This window comes from Taurulus bubalis (assembly GCF_910589615.1).
Source record: "Taurulus bubalis genome assembly, chromosome: 10".
In the NCBI taxonomy this organism is placed as follows: Eukaryota; Metazoa; Chordata; class Actinopteri; order Perciformes; family Cottidae; genus Taurulus; species Taurulus bubalis.
In genome coordinates, this window is record NC_136598.1 from 11345446 (window position 1) to 11369233 (window position 23788).

General features: G+C 42.1%; 2 protein-coding genes across 2 annotated transcripts; both read left to right on the plus strand.

The window, feature by feature from the left end:
* The first annotated feature begins 1011 nt into the window (after positions 1-1011).
* On the plus strand, positions 1012-12239 carry st14a (ST14 transmembrane serine protease matriptase a). Its single transcript, XM_079225145.1, has 19 exons — positions 1012-1142; positions 3527-3686; positions 4418-4548; positions 4663-4733; positions 5280-5446; positions 5596-5631; positions 6205-6439; positions 7107-7249; positions 7341-7444; positions 7570-7682; positions 7768-7904; positions 7984-8088; positions 8189-8296; positions 8385-8501; positions 9116-9238; positions 9446-9629; positions 10090-10361; positions 10750-10886; positions 11257-12239. Exons 1-19 carry the CDS (start codon positions 1101-1103, stop codon positions 11413-11415), a joined length of 2544 nt encoding a protein of 847 aa, XP_079081271.1. The 5' UTR covers positions 1012-1100; the 3' UTR covers positions 11416-12239.
* A 907-nt stretch (positions 12240-13146) lies between these two features.
* dhx34 (DEAH (Asp-Glu-Ala-His) box polypeptide 34) lies at positions 13147-23084 on the plus strand. The gene is made up of 16 exons (XM_079225370.1): positions 13147-13916; positions 14613-14924; positions 15234-15488; positions 15599-15701; positions 15979-16196; positions 16285-16459; positions 16762-16955; positions 17058-17159; positions 17245-17508; positions 17698-17871; positions 18004-18109; positions 18737-18843; positions 19429-19695; positions 20923-21108; positions 22563-22707; positions 22837-23084. The coding sequence occupies exons 1-16, from the start codon at positions 13224-13226 to the stop codon at positions 22977-22979; spliced, it is 3444 nt and encodes a 1147-aa protein (XP_079081496.1). The 5' UTR covers positions 13147-13223; the 3' UTR covers positions 22980-23084.
* The last annotated feature ends 704 nt before the right edge of the window (positions 23085-23788 follow it).

Below are 23788 nucleotides of genomic sequence, written 5' to 3' on the forward strand. Positions count from 1 at the left end.
CTAGAAACGACCCTGCCACACATTACTTGAGCAATTTTTTTATTTATTTTCTACAGAAATATTGATCCATTTCCCCACAGATTAGGCGGGATTTCCATTATGAGGGGGATGTTTTGTTCTTAAACAGAAACTTATGGCTCATCATGATAGTAACAGAAATAGAGGTGATTCAAGAGTGAGTCATCATTGTATTGCACAAACTGTCATTAAGAAGAAGCAGAAGCGCAGATACGGTCATCGTCCTGATACTCAAACAGGATGAAACCTTCAAGATCGCGTGGAATTTGTCTCAAAATGCTCACAGATGTCTATTATTATAATCTTCAAATGAAAAATCGATTTGTGCGTAATTCTGGCTACTCACAAATGCCTGTTCCAATCGACACACAAATGTCAAGCAATTTGAACACGTGTACGTTCACACCTCGCAAAATTAATACATATGCACATTAAAGGTACCGATTTTCAACTTCACATAATATATTTTTGTAATTTAATCACGCTTTTGAATTGAGTCCAGACTGGAGTATTATGGTATTAATACTTCGAAAAATGACAAACAATTGTGAACTCCAAGCACTGTCAGTATTATAATATAAGTGATGGCGTGCTTTTACCTATTTCAGCATCTTTCTGTATTCGTTTCCCATAAAAAGTATATTTTTTAAAACCTGTACCTGTGGCAGGTAAACAGGAAGTCGCGACAGGTGTGGGAGACACGCCCACAGAAACCTGAAGCTCTCGGAAAGAGTTTTTTCTTTGCCGCCTGATAGTTTCTCTCCGTAGGAGCCACTCGACAGATTCGTGAGCACATCGACTGGAGAGGGAACCTATTTCAAAGACACCAGAAGACATATTTCTTCGTTGTAACCAGACTGCTGTAGATTTGTATTTATATTTATTTATTTAATTTGCTCGCAGCTTGAATTCGTTGGCAAACACAAGACGCATCTCTCGGCAACCAAAGGCCTGCAGGTTCACCTCGGAAAACAGCCAGTGGGTGCATCCGGCATACTGAAAGAAATACACAAGAAGAGAGGAAGTAGTTCAGCTGTTTTGAGGTCGTTTTGGTTTTATCTGAGCAGTCCGTCTGGGCCTTGATGGACTACATGGACAGTGGACTGAGATACACCCCGAAGTCGGTAAGACACCTGTAGGACTTCTGTCCAGCCTCGAGGTCATCCAACTCGGGCGGAGGCTCTGTTTTACCCTCTGAAATATGGATGTGATGTTTTGTGTTTTGTAAAAGAGTTTGGCTGTTGCCTGAATGACACTCTTTCCTAAAATTGGTGCATATTTGTGTGACAGTGGCGAGCATTAGACAGGAAGTGAACCAATCTGATACAGAGACTTAAAAGATCAGTCCAAGTTAGTGTGTGACCTTTATGTAAATGGACCTCGGAACAAAACACTATATCCAAATCTACCTCTTTTTTTTTTCTTTTTTTTTACATCAACCTTTTCAGCCAGGCTTCTCACCAGCCATGTTTTGCCTCAGGAAAAACATGTTACGAAGTGAAAAAGTAATCCAGCACTCAGAAGCTTGAAAAAAAATCTGCTTTCATTTCTTTCTTTTCCCCCTCATTCAAGTAAAAGCAGTAGTTCATCAGAAAATAACATACATCGTTTTTTTTTTTAAATAAAATGTCCGTTGTCCCTAGGTATAACTTTCGACCAAACTTCCTTGTAAATGTAATAGATTTGAGATATCCTCCAATCTAACTATCCCTTTGAGGCCCAGCTCATTTTCTCTGCATGGTGCATAATTTCCAAGAAGAAAAAACAGTATTGAGGCATCTTACCACCTGCGGGTTGAAGTAAGACGTACTCAAAAAACAACTTGCAGCTTTGGATAAAACCTTTTTGAAATAGTGAGTCTCTCTGTAGAACCTGGCTTAGCGTCATGAGTGAAGGTCCTCAGAAAGCAAAGCAGGCAGCCATCAACGCCTGAATTCCTCCAAGTTCCTCTGCCCTGTTGTGACTTGTTCACTTGAGTCCTTCAATTCTGTATACTAACATCCATTCAAGATTACTCTACACACAGCATCACAGCATGGTGGTAAACATAAATGCATTATGTTAGAAATGCCCTCCAGATTTCAATCGGAGGATTTGTCAGGACACACTGGGACAGATCTGAGGAGTAAAGTTGCTGTGCTCAGCGTGTTTTGGTCATTGACAGTGAGGCTGGATAATAATTAAAAGCATTTAGAATATGTTGGAATTGATTACATGGTTTGTGTTTAGATTTGCATTTCTGTTGTCTCCAAGAATAATAACCAGATTCCTGTCAAAGGTGGACACATTAGGTATTTGACGTTTTAAAGAATATACTTTTTTGTGTGACGGATTGTTTTTTAAATTGTAGTTATATTGATTTGAACTGTATGAATACTGTTAATAAGCTCACTAAAGATGCATACTTAATCAGTTAATCTGTATTGTTCATTTGAAGAGTTATGAGTCACCGTTCTGGTTATTTAAAAACGATTTGTTGCCAGGAAAGTTCCATTTTGTTTGGGTGTTCTGACATGTTCTCTCTGTTTCTTATATTTTTCCTCTTTTTGAATTTGTAGCTTGTTATTTAAAAACATAAAAACTGCCTTGGGTAGTAAATGTGTGCAGCACGTAACACTATTTTGGTGAACAAACAACACAGAACCATGCATAGCCTTTGAAGTGAGAATGACAGATGTCAAACCTGCTTGTTTAAGGCAAACGCTTGCAATCGTAGGTGCAGTATGATTCATTCTAGTCATTCAGCCGGAGTATCAGGTTTATACGAGCAGAGACTGTGTTGTCCTTGGTTCAATCTTAAAGTCCTAAATTGAGTTTTAGTTCTGCACTGCTTACGATCTTCTATAAGCATCGTGTAACTGTAAAACTGGCAGGCTTTATTAAAGTTTATTGGATGATCTTTTGTTTGCCCATACGGTTTTATAGTTGTACATGGACCTTACGTTAGTGAGCACACACAGAAACTTGTTGTTCCCCTCCAGATCAGCAAGTGGTTTGTTCCCAGCAGGTTTGACAGGATTTTACATGGTGAAACCTTTGTACTCCCTCCCCCGTCTGTCTCACCTCTTAAAGGCAACCACGGGGCCGTGACTCATGAAGTTCTCTTCTAATTAATTTACAGTCACTGAAACGGTCCTTTCTGGTTTGTGAGTAGATTTTGAATGAAAATCGGCTCCTATTTCTTCCAAAAGTCAAAGAATGTATTTTTGCCATATATCAGAACATAGTTTATCTGGTTGAGGACCGATTTATGTAGGTTACCACAGGCTTGGGGCATTCCTAAACTACACAACTACATACTAGCTGTCTGCTGCTGTCACTTATCTTCAGCTGTTTTTCCACTCCGGTGGAGTTGAAACTTGTCTATTTGCATGCAAATGTCTTCCCGCTCCTATGAAATGGTTGGTATTCATATTTTGAGGTTGTCGTTATCTTAATATAAACCCTTCAGTTGTATGTGTCCATCATTCATTCATTCATTCATCCATCCATACTGTCTGTCTTCTAGGACAAGGACTGGGACACCGCTGTCCAATTCCTGCCAGCGTCGGATAACAAAAAGCTTGAGAAGAAAAAGGGTCCGGGGAAAGTTGGGGCTGTGATCGGTGTGGTGATCTTTGCTGCCGTTGTAGCGCTGATGACCGGACTGCTCGTCTGGCATTTCCACTGTAAGAACTTTTTCCTTGATGTTAATTTAATAATAGGACACAATAGAAAACAATTAATGAAAAAGGATGTCAACTTTGAAGTAACCCTATCAAAGTTAAAGAGGTAAAGTCATTTTTACGTAATGTTTAAATTTGGATAAATTGAACATGTGTACTTTTTATATGCCCTGTGCAGAGCTCTTAGATATGCCAGATTGGTTTTATTCAAGCTAATGAAGAAAATAAAAAGGCTCTTGTGCACATTGTTGAGACTGTTTTTATTAGGGCCCGAACTCCGACAACGTCGGGTCAGTGAAGGCCCTATTGAAACTGTAATGTTTATTATTTACTGGATCCTTATTAAGACTTAGTTCTTAGCCTCTGGTTTAACATTGAAGTTTTGAAATATATTATTAAAAAAACAAATCGACAAACAATGAGGACAAGAAAACTACCCTCTTGGGTGGAGGTAAAAAAAAAAAAAACATACGAAAACTTAATATTTTTTGTTAAATGTTCTTCGGTAGGTCTGATTATTTGCATATGCAAATGACTGAAACCTAGAAGGAGGGATCAAAGCTACATCAGTTGAAACAAGTACACATTGGGTACCTAAAACTTCACAAATCAAAATATTTTGGATACATTAGTGATGCAAGTTAACAAAGCCTCAGCACTGAGATAAAACAGACAGAACTACTGTGCGACAAGAGTGTGGGTGTGTATCCTCACTTGTCTGTGTGATCCTGCAGTCCGTAAAGATGTGCGACTCAAGAAGATGTACAGCGGCTCCATGCGGATCACCAACCAGGTGTTCGAAGAGGCCTACGAGAAGTCCAACAGCTCCGAGTTCAAGGCGCTGGCGAAGCAGGTGACTTCACAGGTGAGACTGCTGCTCAGGCCTCCACGCCACTGCCCTCTCCTCAAAAAGGAAATTGGGGATTTTCAAACCGCATTCGTTCACTCTCTGTTGCAATGATGCTCCTGTGTCTTTCAGCTTAAATCCATCTATTCCAAAAGTCCACACTTGGCCAAATACTATGTTGGTTCTAAAGTTCAGGCTTTCAGGTAAGGCTGCTTCATTATTACCTCTCCCAAGAGGGTTTGTCTGTTTGTGTGTTGGTTAGCACAATATCTTAAAAAAAAAAAACGATAAAATTTGGAGGAAAACTACCTTACTGGATGTATTTTTGTTTTGTTTTGGGGTGTGCATGCATGCAGATCCAATAGCACCACCATATTAAAACATTAATCTCCGACATCGTCTGGAATTAAAATTGCAAGTTCAGAAGATTTTGAAAGTTTGTGCAATCTTTTGAATGCCAACTTGAAGATTTCTGTCTCCAGAAATGGTTTTACTGTTGCCTTCACCTTTTCAGTTCTGTGTAGTTTAAATTGTATTAGTCTGTAACATAACATCTGGGAAAAACACATTTAAAAAAAGACAATTCTGACATGCTGTGGTTGGGAAGAGACTATATCAGAGACCAATTTCCAGTATTTGATATAAAACTAATAAGACCCTCGATATACCAGCACCATACTACATCTGTCTGACCCTTTTTATAGTAGGAGTAACAATTAATTATTATATTCTTGTATCATTGCTCTCAGTGAAGGCAGCGTTATTGCCTACTACCTGTCCGAGTTCAATGTCCCTGCGGGCCAAGAGGCATCTGTCGACAAAGCCATGTCTACGATGGAAAAGCTAGTGGACAAAGAGCAGCGATCCCTGGCCAGACCTGGCAACCGTCTGGTCTTTGAAGATGTGATATCTTCAGGTAGTCAAAGCAACGGAGGCCCAAACTGGCATTGTTTGTGATTCAGTCAATAATCCATCATGCTGTTTATGTTTGTTATAGAATGTCAAGTTCTGTCTGTTTTGCGGTCGGCATCCTCATCTAAGTTATTTATGTGTGTCATCTCACAGCACTTGATGCCCGACTGCTGACATCATCATTCAGCAGTAAGTGCTCATCTCCATCTATTTATTTTTGACAACTCATCCATGTAAGTACGGAACAGCAACATAACACATACTTCATGGGGTTTGAAACGTGTTACCAGAGCTGAAATCATTATTGACTATCATCTCTCGTTACATTCTTCTGACATATAGTTGACAGGCCAGAAATAGTTTTTTATTTGCCGCTTATCTTTCTACCCAGCAAGAATTAGAAATCATGTAATTTATACTAAAATAGTCTGACTGGCACGATAAACATGTAGTGGAGCCATATTTGGGCATGCCATTTGTTCTTTTTAATCTAAAGATGTTAGGAGTGTACAAGGTTGAAACTCTTCTCTTTATTTGGTAAAAGCATAATTGTGACTTGTTTCCTTCAAGTACAGTGTTTTGTCATATTCATAAAATGTTATATACTGAAGTACAAATTAGACAGCTTTTGCTATTGAGCATTCACAGTGATATCAGAATAAGTTAATGAATAGGCTGTACTTTAATTTGTATTGAGATAACTGGGCGACTGCAGTCCTGTGATTAAGTCATTAAGCCTAAAAGTCATTGTTTCTGTCTCAGAATTTTTAAAGTATTCAGAACATACAAAGACCGGACAAATGGGGCAGATCCAGTCGCCTGGCTTTCCTAACAGTCCATATCCCCCCAACACCTTCATCCAGTGGCAGCTGAGAGCAGATTCTGGCTACGTCATCAAGCTTGAGTTTGATACGATGAATCTGGAAGAGAACTGCAAGAATGACTTTCTCAAAATCTACGACTCCCTGGTGGCCATCGAGAGCCGCGTTATGGAAGAGTGAGTTTTTCCTTTGGTCTCATCTTAATACAGCTTCAAGCCGATACGATGCTCGCCTGCCTGCTGTACTTGCATTCATGCAGTGGCACACTGTACATATTTTGAGATTGGGATAGAGGGGATTAGTAGGATCTAGTATGTAAGGCCCTCTGCTGATCAGATGCTGTGTTTCTGATGTACACTTGTGCTGCATGCAAAGGTGCATACAATCATTGCCTGGGTTAAGCCTCAAAATACAGTTGAGTTTAAATATGGTATCAAATCGGATGAAAGAATTTGAGAATGTATTTCCAAACCGTTAAACATGCAGTCAGGTAGCCACCAGGAATAATGTGTTCATGATACAGTCATTTGTGGCATTCTTGCACAGAAGAGATAAAATGCCTCAGTTTATGTGCTGTATAATAACTTTTTTTTGCTTTTAATTTATGATTTAACTGAATCCGTAATAAAGGAATACATTTTTTTACTAGCAGGAAAAACCTCAAACAGCATTTTGCACACTAATATTGCCATGGGTGTTTCACAAAAAAATATGTTCTGAAATCAGTTCGTCAACTACTGATTTATTTTGTCATGTAAATGCAATTTAAACTATATTAGAAACTAGATATTGGCACACCAATGAACAGTGTATATAGAAAATATCTGTTTTTTTCTTCCTCAGGATGTGTGGGTACTACTCACCTAGTGAGCCATTGACTTATCTGGCTTCTAGCAATGTCATGCTGGTGACGATGGCCTCAAATGAGGAGAAGAACTACCCAGGTTTCAGGGCAAAAGTCTCTCAAATCCGACGGGGAAGTAAAGGTGGGGATTAATGTTTGAACCTCTTTGTTGTGCGCTGCATTATAAATGTTTGATATTTTGACAAATCCTGACACTAACATGTTTTTAATAGGTACGACATGCGGTGGCCAGCTGACAGGCCAAAAAGGCACCTTCACTTCTCCCAACTTCCCAAATTACTATCCTCCTCGAATGTCGTGTCAGTGGTCGATCCAGGTGAGACGACACGTTATACATAGCCGCATCATATATTTCACGCAGGTTTCTGTTCAGTTATGCTCCTCAGAAGGTCACAAATCACCATGCCAGTTAGATTGTATTCGTCTCTATCAATCATTAAGGTCCCTGCTGGGAAGTCGGTGAAGCTGACGTTCAGAAAGTTCCTCTTGTCTGAGCCGGGGCAGGAGAACAGTAAGGACTGTGGCAAAGACTACGTGGAGGTCAATGGAAAGAAGTGAGTCCATGCTTGTATCTCTTAAAGCCACATTGGAATTACATAACAGAGCTGGTGTCTCACTACTTGTGCACGTCATCCTCAGGTTGTGCGGAGAAAAGCCTGATGGATCGGTGACGGAAACCAGCAACGGCAACACAATGAGCGTGGTGTTTTTCTCCGATGCCTCCTATGTGGACCGAGGCTTTAACGCGTCATATGAGGCCATCGACGTCAAAGACCGTGAGTGACTCCCTGATCATGGTGACTTCTTGACACTAAGCAAGTGTATCTCATGTTAACCCCGTCATGTCATCCACAGCTTGTCCAAGTCAATTCCAGTGCATGAATCAGCGCTGCGTTAAAATGGCGCTCAAGTGTGATGGCTGGAATGACTGTGGAGACATGAGTGATGAATTAAACTGCAGTGAGTACTCAGATTATACTCGGAAAGAGTAGTCAACATCGATAGTGTAATTACTCTCTGCATCGTTGGCACACAAAGTGAGTTCTGTGTTTTCCTCCAGAGTGCAGTTCAAAGCACATCAGCTGTAAGAATGGCTTGTGTAAGCCCATGTTCTGGAAATGTGACGGCGTAGATGACTGTGGAGACCTCACAGATGAGCAGAACTGTGGTAAGACCCGTTTGCACTCATGGAGGGTGAATTTTACATGAGCTTTGACATGTCACTTTTCTCATTTCCATTTCTTTTCTTATCTAAGGTGGATGCAAAACCGGACAAATAACTTGCAGGAATGCAAAATGTGTGTCCGAGAAGAATCGCTGTGACGGGACAGACAACTGTGGGGACGGGTCCGATGAGCTCGACTGTGAGAGAAGTAAGACTTCTTTTCTAAAATGCTCAAATATCTCCAGACATACGTCACTAAATCCAGTGTTTTAAAAAAAAAAAAAATCTTACTGGAGTAAAGCACTTCTACCATATTCCTCTGCAGACTGATTTAGCTATTTAGTGGAGTCCCACTTCATTGCAGCAGCAGTAGGCCCTATACTCATTAACACTGGTACACCTACTGTACACTATCTGCTCACTAAATGGCAGACATAAAAAGTTGGCAAATGATATGTGAACAAAGTGGAGCATTTAACTGCAAAAGAGCCTCAGGAGGAAGTGGAGACCAAAGCAGGGCTAAAATAACATTCATCAGGTGGACACAAACGTAACTCCAAATGAATCCTAACGTTGCTCAATGTCAGCTGTTTGTGGCAACTGTTTGAGGAAGTGTTAGCCGTAATCTCTTCTAAAAAGAAAATATTGATTTACGCTGCTGTCTTCATTAGTTTACAGTTTGCAACATGTGTAAAGAATAAATTTTAGGGAACACATAATTGATGATACTGAAATTTGTTTACCCCCTCAACATTTGAGGAATGTATACAGTGTCTGTTTCATAGTTTTAATTTGACTGTTCTTTCCTCCCCCTGTCTGTAGGCACGGGTGTGAGCTGCAGCGATGTCAGTTATAGATGTAAAAACAATAAATGCATCAGTAAAGTGAACCCAGAATGTGACGGGACGCAGGACTGCGAAGATGGATCTGACGAGCAGAATTGCGGTATGTTTAGATCATCTGATAAATCTCAAAGTTGAACGATCGCCAGTACTTCGCCTCAGATATTAAAAACCAGTTACTGTCGCCATCTGCATTGTTGAGCTTGCATGACAAAACAGATGCGAACTTCCACTCACTTCAGGCACAACAACAAGCTGCAACAAGCTGCAACAAGCCAGCCCTGTGACTGATTTATTGTTTACATTGCAGACTGCGGGAGGAGCATGTTCAAGACGTCGCGTATTGTGGGCGGTGAGGATACAGAAGCAGGGGAGTTTCCCTGGCAGGTCAGCCTCCACGTCAAAGGATTCGGTCACGTGTGTGGAGCGTCCCTCATCAATCCAAAATGGCTGGTCACCGCTGCCCACTGTGTGCAAGATGATGGCCGGACAAGGTAGCACCTTGCTTTGTGTTTTATTTTCTCACTGGCAGCAAGAAATGTTTTTTTTTTTCTTCTTCTTTTTTTTGCAATATCGCATCGTGTGTCAAACTAAAGCTCACACTCGCAGCTCTATCAGAATAAGTGAGACGAGATCTTTCGGCAGCTCAACCACTGGATGTCTGGTGATTGTTCAACTTTAATTTTTGCAGAGATTTATCAGATGCTCTAAACTTGAAAAGAGTGCAACAGTAGATTGACATTAAAGCCCTCTTATAAAATATATTTTAAAATATATTTGAACTACTTTCAAACAATCAGTCTGAGTCATCACATACTCTTCCACGCTCAATTTAACTGTAATGGATAAACAAGATAAGCCTAACTCGGGTTTTCCATCCATGTTTTCTCATGTGACTTGTTATCGTAGATTGAGAATTCACTTTGCAATTTATTTTTTGGTGTTCGTCTTCAGATTCTCCCAGCCTGGCACTTGGGAAGCTTACAATGGCCTTCACACCCAAGGGTTTATTGAAAATTTCGTGGTGAAGAGGAACCTGAAGCAGATCATACCCCACCCGAACTACAACGCATACACCTATGACAATGACATCGCCCTGATGGAGCTGGACAGTCCTGTCACATACTCGGATTACATCAGGCCCATCTGCATGCCGGCTCCCCAACATGATTTTCCAGCGGGTAACACCGTGTGGATCACCGGGTGGGGCGCCACTCGAGAAGGAGGTGAGTTCGCACCAAAATCAAACTCTGTATTTCTAGTAGTGATGAATACTTGTAGTACTGAAACATTTTAATAAATGTGAAGACCAAAACTTAAGATGAACTAACTATCCAGTGAGTGAAATAATATCAAAATGTACGTTTTTAATTTGTTGTTTGGTGGTGCTCTGTTATATACTGGGTATTCATAATCTGCTAAAATGTTTAAATTGTAGCTCTATATTTGCTTACAGATGGATGTCATGTAGGTACTAATACACACCATACATATTTTTAGATCTATTATAACTTTCCTCTGATGGAGGCCTGCCAATACTTTAGGTTAGAGCCCCAACCTGTTGACATTTAGACCTCAACATAACTGTGTCCTTCTTTTGTTTTTGTGATTCAGGATTTGCTGCAAAAATACTCCAAAAGGCCCAGGTCCGAATCATCAACCCCACGGTATGCAACGATTTAATGGAAGGGCAGATCACATCTCGGATGATGTGTGCCGGAGTGCTGACCGGGGGAGTCGATGCTTGCCAGGTAGTAAAAGGCCCTTGAACCTTATGCTGCTCTGCTTTCTTTCTTATCGTTTCAGCTTTCTCTCAGAATGTTTGACAGAATAAGGCATATCAATATTTTATCAACATGCAAAGTTGACAATTAGCTAGAAATATAACTGTTGCCAATTATACTGTGGTGATTAAACAGTGTTAGGCTTGTTCATTCAGTTCATTGAATTGATAACACGGACATGGGGGGGAAAAACATTTCTGACTTTAAAATTGCAGAGAAGGAAGAGGTGTAGGAGGGAAAGGTGTAGAAAAGGAGCAGAGAGACAATGAAAAAGAAAAATGCCCCACACTGCCCCCATGTAGTAACTCTCACACGTACCTGTATTTGTCTCTGTTAGGGGGACTCTGGCGGCCCTCTGTCCAGTCCGGCCGGCAGTCGCATGTTCCTGGCAGGAGTGGTCAGTTGGGGTGATGGCTGTGCCCGCAGGAACAAACCTGGCATCTACACAAGGGTCACCAAATTCCGTGGGTGGATCAAAGAAAAGACAGGAGTGTAGACTACTGCAAAATGGTCCAACCAGGTCCTACTGACATGAAATGATGACAAACCAAAGTACGGATTGTTGCTTCACCACTCTGACTTTCCAGCTGATGTAGTGGAGTTGACGCTCAGTCGCAGCGGCAGTGAAAAATGAAATGAGTGAAAAAACCGTTTGCTTGAAAAGCAATTGAAACAAATTTTATGACTGCAATTTTATGAGGGTGGGGTTGCTGAAATGTTTTAAAATGTAAATAAAGGTTTTATTTTTTATTTTTTGTTGTTGTTTTGTTTTATGAACTTGTTTTGATGGAGAATAATGTTATGTGCTGCACATTAAATAGATTTTAGGTGTGATTGTTACACATGTACACAAAAGAATTGTGCATCTCTGTTGTCTTGTGTTTTATCAGTAGATATAAGTTTATAGGTTTTCCTTGTTATCTTTGTTCTGAATTTTGTAAATTAAAAAGCAAAATGACCACAAGCTCGTTCCATCTTACCTCCTATGGCTTGGTATCTTACTCATTAGTGATTTTTCGTTCAGCAGAAATCGCTGAAGAGTTAGTGATGTGATCGTTCTCTTTGGAAAGCATTGTCCTGCTCATCATAGATGGCATTTTATATTAACAGCCATGAACTGCTTCTCTATCAGCATAAAATACATCAGCATGAACAAGTAGGTTTTGTTTGAGGTTAAGCTTTCATGTTTAATATATTTCATCCAGCACAATATTGGCTTTCCAGTTTAATTCTTCTTGAATCTGTGTACATGTGGTTTTATAGCAGATGTTTTTCAATAAAAAATTATAATTTATAACCTCTGCAATATGTTCATTCCAACGTATGTGTGTCTAGACCATGCTTGTCTACTTCAACAGGATGTTTTTTCAGAACAAAGATAATTTATAATATTGTACTTCTTTGTACGAAGAAAGAAAGATTTATAATATTGTACAATAGCACATGCTCACTCTTGCACACACACACACACACACACACACACACACACACACACACACACACACGTCTTTTTCGCTGTTGATAATGTGTTGTTATTATGAGTCATATACAGTTTTCAGATACTTGTTATCAATAGTACATAGTCATATCTTATGTATATTCATTTTATGTTCTTTATAGTATTTTTAATTTTTTGTGTGCAAATAAACTAAAATAATTGAGGAGGTACTGGAGGGAGATTGACCCTATGCATGTGATGGACATTGACGTGATGGGATGTCAGAAAGAAGTGCTAAATGCAAATTATATTTCGTGTTTGTATTTTGCGTTTCATACATGTGTCTCCATTGTCCTCTATTGAGTCTAATGTTAGAATTTGAAGTAATCCAAAAGTATTGGATTGGACTACATTTACATTAATACAATGGATTACGTTGCTGATTACAAAAACAGTATAATATAATTTGTATTCAGTTATGAAAGAACTATTGAATCGCACCTTCACCGGAAGATATTTAAGAACGGACCGGAAACGGTCCTACCGTATTATTGTTCCCCTGATTTTCGCAGCGGTTTCTATCAGGATTTGTGTTCACCAGTTTTCCTTTTCCTTCAGTCGTAACATTTTATTGGCCAATAATCTCAGATGTAGAAGTTTAAAACAATGTTGAGGACTCGCGCTTTGTCTGCCTCGGACACATGGATTCAAAACATTAAAAACGGTTTGACATGGATGTAGTTTATTGTTTATGGATAGGCGTCCGCGAGCTGTTACGTGTTTGCAAAGTCGTAGACATGTCGATTTAATTTAATAGTTGTGAATAAACTCCGTGGTGAAGGCGAGTAACGTATTTTACACCAAACATGAACTCCGACCGAAGAAGGGAGGGCCGCAGTTGGGACTGGGACAGTCCGCAGTGCCGAGCCCAGCTGGACGAGATCTTTTTCCGCCGACATGACTACATCCAGGCGGGACGCTCGGAGCACAAAGAGTTCTGGTCTTTCTTTGACCGCTTCCAGCGGTTTAAAACCAAGAAGGACATGTCTGGGTCAGGAGCAAATGGAGACAGAGAAAACGGGGGAAAGACGGGCACGGGAAAGGTAGACCTCGGCCTTCCGAAAGACTATGACGCTCGGTACCGCATCAATGTGTCCGTGTGCACCAAGGATGTCGAGGAGCGCCTCGGCACGTCGGAGCACAGAGGCAGGCAGAGACCCTCGGGTCCGGGCAGTCAGGAGATCTCCGACTGCCGCCTGGCTCTCCTGCATTTCCTGGACTTCAGCCAGAGACAGAGTTTTGGAAAGCTGGCCAAGCTTCGCCGGGAGCAGAAGAGTCTGCCCATCTTCCAGTACCGGGACCGGATCGTGGAGCTGGTGCGCCTCCACCCTGTGGTCGTGGTGGCAGGGGACACGGGCTGCGGGAAGTCCACCCAAGTCCCTCAGTATCTTCTCTCGGCTGGCTTCAGCCACATCGCCTGCACGCAGCCTCGACGTATCGCCTGTATATCCCTGGCGAAGAGGGTCAGCTTTGAGAGTCTCAATCAGTACGGCTCCAAGGTTTGTCATGGGCCTTCGCTGACTGCAGCCTTATCAAGCACATTTTAGACTAGTTGTTTACTTGTCTACAAACATTCATCCAACACATAAGGCATCAAAGGCAAATTAACTTTTTCTCAGTGGTAAAAAGTAACTAAGTACGTTTACTCAAGTGGTGTACTTAGCACTAATTTGAATTACTTATATTTTACTTGAGGACTTCAATTTTTCTGCTACTTCAAAATTCCACTCCACTCAAAAGGAAATATTGTCCTAAATATTGGAATTTACCTGCACATTTTGTTAGTATTTACTTTGGAGATTCAGATCAATAATTTAAAATAGAATCAACAAATAACATATGACGTATTATTATCGATTAAAATGACTTACTCACAGTTTACCCAGCAGTATATCAAGTAGTTTAAAATGAGCTAATCACTAATTATATAATATTCTGACAGGGGCCACTCTGAGTAATGAGAGTACTTTTGCAAAACCAAGATACATTTGAAGAGGTCACCTAGACTCCATAATGTGTGAAAGGCTACAACCAGAAAATCAAATAGGCAGCACACGTATAAAGTAATAGAAAATAGTTTTTGGGCGTTTTAGTCCATTACAGTCTCCTAGTTTGTTTGTTTGCAGCACTGACTCGATCGTAAATGCATAAATCACATATCAGAATAAGCTAAAAAATGCAGTCATGTTTTACAGGTGGGGTACCAGATCCGCTTTGAGACCACCAAGACCCCGTCCACCAAACTGCTGTTCCTGACTGAGGGGCTGCTGCTCCGACAGATCCAGCAGGACAGGACGCTGTCTCAGTACCAGGTGTTAATCGTGGACGAGGTCCACGAAAGGCACCTCCACTGTGACTTCCTTCTTGGGGTCCTGCGCTCCCTGCTGTCTGACAACCCAGACCTGCGTCTCATCCTTATGTCGGCCACCATCAACATCAAACTTTTCTCTGACTATTTCAGAAGTGCTCCTGTGCTGCAGGTACCAGGCCGGCTGTTTCCTATACAGGTAAGCAGAGGACACCATCGATCACAGGTGCAAATATAAATCTCACTTGAAGAAATGTGTTTTCTGGGCCTTGACGCAGGCATGCTCAAAGACCAATGCACTAATTAATGGACACTGGTTAAAAATATTCAGTATGTTAGTTTGACATATTCTTGGTAGTCCAGTGCTTTGTCTCTTCTTACAACTTTTAAATAGCTGCCTGCAATACACATTTTAAGCATTCAATTTGGAAATGTTGAACATTTCAGTGTTTTCAGGGTGTGAAAATATGTTGGATAATATTTCTTTTAAATTCCATGTTTCCTGAAGGTGATATACCAGCCCATTCCAAATGAGGAGCAGGCCTCACGCTCAGAGAAACTGGATCCCAGACCCTACCTGCGCATCCTGCAGGGCATCGATCAGCGCTACCCTCCAGAGGAGCGTGGCGACCTGCTGCTCTTCCTCAGCGGTGTGGCGGAGATCTCCACCATCCAGGAGGCCTGTCAGGTTTATGCCACGCACACGCGTCGCTGGATTGTCTTGCCACTGCACAGCACACTCTCTCTGGCCCAGCAGGATAAGGTACAGGCAGCTTTGTTTGGATTGAGTGGACATGCAATGTTTGATTCTGATATGATTTGGTTTATGGATATGGTTTACCAGCTCTAATTCTCTGTCACGTTATTCTTCAGGTGTTTGACATTTCTCCTCCGGCAGTGAGAAAGTGCATCATCTCTACCAATATTGCTGAGACTTCAGTTACAATAGATGGCGTACGCTTTGTCGTAGACTCAGGTGTGGCACGAGTAGTACGCTCGTATTTTTTTTATTATTAGCTGGAACCTCCCAATGTGTCCATCTTTACTACCTCATTTTGTGCAGCCAATCTTTGTCCTAAAATATCCCAAAGTTTTAAAAGATACCAATTCTGTCATGGTAAATGTTGGGGAGAAATAGATGGTTTATAACTTTAAAGAAATGTAAATAGCAAAGAAGGGGGAAAACAATACACGGCTCAGAAGTAAAATAACACCCACACAAATAGATTGTTTTGTCATTCATTTTTTAACAGGGAAGGTAAAGGAGATGAGTTTTGATCCTAAGGCCAAGATGCAACGTCTGCAGGAGTTCTGGATCAGCCGAGCCAGCTCTGAGCAGAGGAAAGGTCGAGCTGGTCGCACCGGTCCAGGAGTGTGTTACCGCCTGTACGCCGAATCCGATTACGATGCCTTCGCACCTTATCCGGTGCCTGAAATCCACAGAGTGGCTCTGGACTCCCTCATTCTTCAGGTAACAATATCCCATAGAAAGCAGCATAGAAATTCTTCAATTTCCATAGTTACATTATAGCTTCATTTATGCTGTCTTGTTTCTGCAGATGAAGAGTATGTGTCTTGGAGATCCACTTTCTTTTGTCTTCATCGATCCACCTCCAGCTGCTAGTATCCAGACTGCAATTACTTATCTGAAAGAGCAGGGAGCGCTGGACAGTCGCGCTGAACTGACCTCTATTGGTAGTTTGCTGGCACAGCTGCCTGTGGATGTGGTCATAGGTAAGATTTCCTTCACCAAACTCCTACTGTAGTTTTTGTGTTGCTAACAACAGAACACACAACGATAGTAAAACCGTTGATTAAAGTGTAAATCGCATAATTTCAGGCTTGGTTTCTCTTGAAGTTAGTTTACAAAATATCAATAAATGTTTCCATGATGTACTGGAGTTTAAAAGTGCTACACATACAGTAGCAGCTAGATTCAGGTGTGTGTGTGTGTGTGTGTGTGTGTGTGTGTGTGTGTGTGTGTGTGTGTGTGTGTGTGTGTGTGTGTGTGTGTGTGTGTGTGTGTGTGTCTTCAGGGAAGATGCTGGTGCTGGGCTCTTTGTTTAAACTGGTGGATCCCGTGATGACGGTAGCAGCAGCCCTCAGTGTTCAGTCGCCTTTCCTGCGCAGCGCACAGCACAACCCAGACTGTGCCACTGCATGCCAGCCCCTGCACAGCAACCACGGGGACCCCTTTACCCTGCTCAACACCTTCAATGCCTGGGTGGAGGTCAGTAATGGAAACGTTGTTTGACGTTGGCTACTTGGTGAACAAAATAGTCAGATTTGATATAAAATGGTCTTCATTGTACTTAAAACTGTTCATCAACAGGTGAAGGGAGAGAGAGGTGGTGGCTCCAGGAAGTGGTGCAGGAGGAGAGGCCTGGAGGAGCAGCGTCTCTATGAGATGGTCAACCTACGCAGGCAGTTCAAGGTAGGACACTGAAAAAAAAAACATTTGACAATTTTCTGATGTGTGAACAGTATTTAACTATATGAGCTTCCTCTCTGGTTGAAAGGACTTGCTGAAGAGCCACGGCCTGCTGGAATCGGAGAGCAGCACTCCCTCTGCTGGTGACCGCGTGCAGCGTAGGCAGAGGCTAACAGAGAGGAGGAAGCTGCATCAGCTAAAGAGAGATCATGAGGAGAAGGAGAGTGACAGACGTAAAGTCCTGAGGATGGATGAGGGCCAGGACGGAGAGTTCTCCTCAGGATCAGATGCAGAGGGAACCGGCAAAGGCCAGAAGGACAAGGGGGGATCAGGACAGAACTTGGACATACAGGTAAAATAGAACCTCAACACCAACGTTTAACACTCAACTTTAATCTCTGTCTACGTCATTTCTTTGTGCTATTTTGTGGGACACTCGTGATTTACTGAGTAGAATTAAATATAAATGTAATTGATCCGCCTGTTTGGCACAGTCACACTGATCAGTGGTTTCTCTGTGGTGCTGTTTGGCCTCCAACAGGATGTGAAGTTCAAGTTGCGTCACAACGTGTCAGAGCTGCAGGAGGCGGCCAATGTCAGTCAGGACATGTCCTCCCGCCAGCAGGCTTTGCTCAAGCTGCTGCTTTGCCGCGGCCTCTACCCTCAGCTGGCACTGCCCGATGAACACAACTCCACCCGCAAGGACTCCGACCAGGTGAGGCCTCCCGCTGCACCTACCCCAGCTTCTAAGTTGTGTGTGTGTGTGTGTGTGTGTGTGTGTGTGTGTGTGTGTGCCAGTTGTTTCTATAGTGTTGTATTGATCCACTTTCCCTTTTCCAATGTTTAGGTGTTTCACACAAGGAATAAGCAGGGAGTGGTGATCCACCCGACAAGCGTGTTTGCCAGCGACCCAGAGGTGTTGCAAGTGCCTGAGGATGACACCAGGGAAATTGGTAAAGCTCTCTAACAACGTCTGTCAAAAGTACTGCATGTCAATTTAGATATAGTCAAAACTCATAACTCTGCTATTATAACCAACACTTAAAAAAGGTAACACTGTCAAGATAACATGAAAAAAAAAGAAGCATAATTTCCACTTTCTCCCAAGGGAAAAGAAAATGAACACCAATAATACAGACTGAACATAACAAGAGAGGCACATTTAACACGTACAAAGTCATGCTTTGTATACATGTACTGTTCATAAGAACAAAACACACCTTTTAAATAAGTAAGGTAAGAAAAGAATGTCGTCTTCATGCAATTTCACGGAAAGTCTGACAATGGTGAGTATAACAAAATGGAGCAGATGGACAAATATGAAAGCAACAAAAAAATTCATTACAGTATTTCCAACTGCTTGTTCTGCACTTGAAGAACAGCAGTAGTCTTATGTGTTTGCAGTTAAACAACTGTACTGGAAGTAATGCACTCCACATTTCTCTGTGTAACATATATTCCTTGTTCTCCTGATCCACTGATGAAGTCTTTTTGTTTTGCCCTCACATGTCTCTTCCTTTCACTCTTCTTTTTGTGCACGTCTCCCATCATGTCTCTTTGTCTTGGTTTCCTGCCTGCAGGGCCTGATAGGCGGGACAGCAGCAGACACCAGCTGCTGGCCTTCGTCACTCTGTTGGAGACCAACAAGCCATATTTGTCCAACTGCGTGCGGGTTCCAGCACTGCAAGTTAGTACCAGATGTGGGATGTGCTCCATAATCATTTCACTGGTTCCAGTATTGCAACATTATTGATACATCTGCACCAAGTAACACTGTTTTAATGAAAAATGGATTACAAGGTTAGCTTTTTTGTACTGATGTTGATATTTTTTTGTTTCAATTCTCTTTCACAAATTAAAATGTATTCATTTCAGAAATGTCTGTAATAATGGGAAAATGTGGTATAGTAATAATTCCTATTGGGAAACATTGCTTTCATGTTACGGGTATATGATACAGATGGGCAGAAAATGCAAACAAGCTGTTTATTGTACAGCAAAGAGAGAAAAGGAAAATTACTGGAAACAAAGATGCTGCTGTTCATGGCATGTTAGCAACCTGTAGTAGAACACCTGATTTTACGTTTTATAATCAGATTTTTGTATTATTGATTACTGACATTTCTATATTATGTGAAAATCATAGTGTGTAACAGACCATTATTGTTTTGGGTAACATGTATTTTTTTTCTTTCATGATCTCCTCCATATTCCCAGCACTGGTCCGTTCATGTCATCACGCAGTAGTATTACATCTCTGTGTGCTCATTAGGCTCTGCTGCTGGTAGCAAACTCTGTGGACAGCAACGCCGACTGTACGCGTCTGGTGGTGGACGGCTGGCTGGAGCTGGAGCTGAGGGAGCCCGAGGAGGCCCTGAAGGTGCTGTCCACAGCTCTTAAACTCCGGGGTGAGTGGGAGCGCCTCCTCTTGGCCCAGCTGGGACAGAGCACAATGGAGGGACCTGCAGTCGAGGGGGTGTCCCGCAAAGTCATGGAGAAGCTGAGCGAAGGCCTGGTCCGCTTCCTGCTCTACACTGAGGTAGGGATGCACCTGGTGGTTGCAGTATGATGCAGCCCAAAAGCAGGCCTTTCTTGATGCAAATAATACTGTTTGTATGCATCAATATTGCTTATTTCTACCTCTCTGACGTTCTCAATTACTCACATTTTACATTTTTTTACAAACCGTTTATTGCCAGGAATGTTTGCACAAACAAGGAATTTTGTTAGGCGGAAGGTGCATACATTAGACATTAGACGAGACAAACAACAATCAACAGCCAGCGACAGCAACAGTGCAATGATGTTTAAATCATAAATCAATTATAGATAAAGATAAAGTGCGCAGACAACAGATAACAGTAATATAAGTGTATGTTATTGTGACGTGTGTTTAAGTTAAAGTTAAGTGTATGTGGCATGAGTGTTTAAATATGAAGTGTGCAGTGGAGTGACCGGTAAGAGGAGAGAAAGGAAGAAAAAAATGGTCCGAAAGAATAGTCCTGTGATGTAGAGTCAGTCAGTGGGGAACCCGGGCCCTGTTGATGAGCCCGACTGCCGACGGGAAGAAATTGTTGGTGTGGCGTGAGGTCTTAGTCCTGATGGACTTCAACCTCCTGCCAGAGGGAAGGGACTCGAACAGGTTGTGTCCAGGGTGAGAGGGGTCAGCTGTGATCTTTCTTGCTCGCTTCAGTGTCCTGGAAGTGAACAAGACTTGGAGGGATGGCAAATTGCAGCCAATCACCCTCTCCGCAGAGCGGATGATGCGCTGCAGCCTGGCCTTGTCCTTGGCAGTGGCTGCAGCATGCCAGACGGTGATGGAGGAGCAGAGGATGGAACCAACAATGGCAGTGTAGAACTGCACCATCATTTTCTTTGGCAGGTTGAATTTCCTCAGCTGCCTCAGGAAGAACATCCTCTGCTGAGCCTTCTTTGTGATGGAGCTGATGTTCAGCTCCCACTTGAGATCCTGGGAAATGATGGAGCCCAGGAAGCGGAAGGACTCCACAGCGTCGACGGCGGAGTCACACAGGTTGAGAGGGGTGGGTGGGGCTGCATTCTTTCTGAAGTCCACAACCATCTCCACTGTCTTCAGAGCGTTGAGCTCCAGGTTGTTTTGGCTGCACCAGGTCACCAGGTGGTCAGTCTCCCACCTGTAGGCGGACTCGTCCCCACCAGAGATGAGTCCAATGAGGGTGGTGTCATCCTCGAACTTCAGGAGCTTAATATACTCGTTTAGTAATATACTCCTTCCCTTTCTTCCCAGATAACTTACAGCCTACGGCGACTCACAGCTTTCCAGACCCAAAACCTGTACATCGGCCCTCAGTCTGACCCGTCTCACACCAAAGCTCCAGACGTAAACCCGCTGTTTCCAGGAGTGGAGGCCAAGCCGGACCCCATTAAAGGAGGCCTGCGGGTCACCAGCTTCTTCAACTACAACTGTCTGGTTGTAAGTTTGTCTGAAATAGCATTCCTGGCAGTTGTAGCTGCCAGGAATAGTGTCCCATGTCTAGATATGATATTTACCATTTTGTTTGTTTTTTGGGGAAATTGTGTAAGATAAAATAAGATAATCCTTTATTAGTCCCGCAGTGGGGAAATTACAGGATTACAGCAGCATTGCTCACAAGTGAATAAAAGAATAATAAAATAAAAATCAAGTAATATAAATAAACAGTAAAGAAGAATATTAAATATACAGACTGAATAGAAAAAGTATATTAAAAAAAGTACTTGAACGTATTGGATATTGCACCAGGTGAATGATAAAGTGTCAAGTGTTAGTTAGTGGTCTACTGGGAGCCCAGCGTATTGTGCAGCCTGACAGCAGCGGGAAGAAAGGACTTTCGGTACCTCTCCCTCAGACACCGGGGGTGAATCAGCCGGTGGCTGAAGGAGCTGTGCAGCGCTACCAGAGTGTCCTGCATGGGGTGGGAGACGTGGTTCATCATGGACGAGAGCTTAGTCATCATCCTCCTGTCTCCCACCACCTCCACGATATCCAGAGGACGCCCCAGCACGCTGCTGGCCTTCTTTACCAGCTTGTCCAATCTCCTCCTGTCAGCTGCCGTGATGCTGCTGCTCCAGAAGACCACTCCATAGTAGATGACTGATGCTACCACAGAGTCAAAGAAGGTCTTCAGGAGTGCTCCCTGCACCCCAAAAGACCTCCGTTTCCACAGCAGAAAGAGTCTGCTCTGTCCCTTTTTTATAAAGCGCATGTGCATGGTCAGGCCAGTCCAGTTTGTTGTTCAAGTGAACACCCAGGTACTTATAAGACTTCACAATCTCAATGTCGAGTCCCTGGATGCTCACCGGTACCGGAAGAGAGCGTTTACCCCGGCGGAAGTCCACCACCAGCTCCTTGGTCTTACTGGAGTTTATCTGGAGGCGGTTCTGCTGTCACCATCCTAAAAAGTCCTGGTTTAGTTCTCTGTATTCTCTCAGTTCAGTGTATTGTTAGAGGTTTAAAAGGCGTAGCCTGGACATAGCTAATGTTCCAGCTTAGAGCTCCACATTACCTCAGCAGCTAAACCAAACTGCCCCAGCAGAGCTGCTGGTTGATATCAGATTACAGGTTGAACAGATCAGCTTCCATGTGCGAAGTATTGTGCTAATGTATGAATGTAAAATAGGGTAACGTGGCAACATACTTTTCCTGAATAAATACAGGTTACTGTTAAATAAAACAGAGGAGTTTAACTCCCAAACTAAATATTGGCCACTAACAAAATAGTTGCTAGCTAGTCAGCTCTTCCTTAAAGTAATATACCGTTTTTTTCAATTTTGTAATCAAATCATTCCGCCTTCCTTGTTAACTGCATTTAACTTGAAACAAACTGATTTTCACATCTAACAAATCTTTGTCTTTGGTCTTTCTGTTTTCCACTTTATAATTTGCAGGACTCAAAGGATCTCTACAGTGAGTGTTTACGCACTTTCTGGAGCTGTCCTAACTGTGACCTCTACATGCCTCTGACTCCTCTGGAACGCATGCAGCACGAAGCCTCCTGCAGGCCAGCAGAAGAACAGCAGCAGCCGGAGGAAGGTCAGCAATTTCTTATGTTGATATTCATTTTAGGTATCTGTTGGTGTTCGCTCACTCGAACACATGCACCAGCTGATTGACACTTAAGAGATGAATAATTTGAGGCTCATGGTGGGTTTGTCTTTTCAGAGCCAGAAGGTGTAAAGGCAGTCTCCTCCTCAGTGTCCAGCCTGACCAGAGTTTATCACTGTGACGTCTGTGATGAAGACCTGACCCTCACCTCCACTGAGATCCTCAAACACAAAAGGCAGCACATGTATTCTGCCAAGTAACTGACTTCAGCATCTGACGAGCAACAGCTTCTCACAACTTGTGTCTGTTCTGTCGAAGACAGATTTGAGTTCATAGACTGAGGTTGTTATTACATTTGTGTCATTGTTTCTTCCCATTTGTACTTGAGGAATTGTATTAAAGTGCTATTACTTTCCTCTAATGGTCACTGGATGTGTTTTTTTGTCAGCAGCCCTCTTTGTAGTTCTATTCTTTTAGGAGATTTCCACATAAGTACAAATCTACTCTCCCAAAAGAATACTTCAAAAATGCCAATTTAGTCAAAAGGCTGCAAACAAAAGAACTAATTCCTATTTTTTCTCAAATTCATTACAGCATTGTTGAATAACTAAGATCATAACTTTGATCCAGTGTGAGAGAGAAGGCCCAGTACAGTAAGTGAATGACATGCACATGTGAGAGAGAAGAAGACACTGATTTAAAATATAGAGTGAGGGTTTAATAATGATACAAACCCACGATATGTAACACCTCAAAGCAGCACATTGGCACAAAGTCAGAAGTAAGACAGCACGGAAGATAAAAACCTGTCTAAAAAAAATAAAGAATCAGAATAAATATCTCAATAAATAAATAAACAGGTAATATCTCATTAATTACTTTGAAACTAATAAATACGTACATTGGAAAATATGCACATTGGCAGAAATCAATAACCCCAAAAGTAAATAGTACTTAACACAGAGTTACTTAAAAATCATAAGTTATTGATTACTCAAATCAAAAGGCACATTTATTAAGATGTAAGAATTGGGCCTGCAATTGTGACCGCATGACTGTCAGTACTATA

Bases quoted from the DNA above. Each gene is read 5' to 3' on its own strand.
- st14a (XM_079225145.1), top strand. From the start codon at position 1,101: ATGGACTACATGGACAGTGGACTGAGATACACCCCGAAGTCG. The intron at 4,734-5,279 runs GTAAGGCTGCTT...CATTGCTCTCAG, and splicing joins TCTAAAGTTCAGGCTTTCAG to TGAAGGCAGCGTTATTGCCT. The intron at 7,905-7,983 runs GTGAGTGACTCC...TGTCATCCACAG, and splicing joins GGCCATCGACGTCAAAGACC to CTTGTCCAAGTCAATTCCAG.
- dhx34 (XM_079225370.1), top strand. From the start codon at position 13,224: ATGAACTCCGACCGAAGAAGGGAGGGCCGCAGTTGGGACTGGGACAGT. The intron at 17,872-18,003 runs GTGAGGCCTCCC...TCCAATGTTTAG, and splicing joins CCCGCAAGGACTCCGACCAG to GTGTTTCACACAAGGAATAA. The intron at 19,696-20,922 runs GTAGGGATGCAC...CTTTCTTCCCAG, and splicing joins GCTTCCTGCTCTACACTGAG to ATAACTTACAGCCTACGGCG.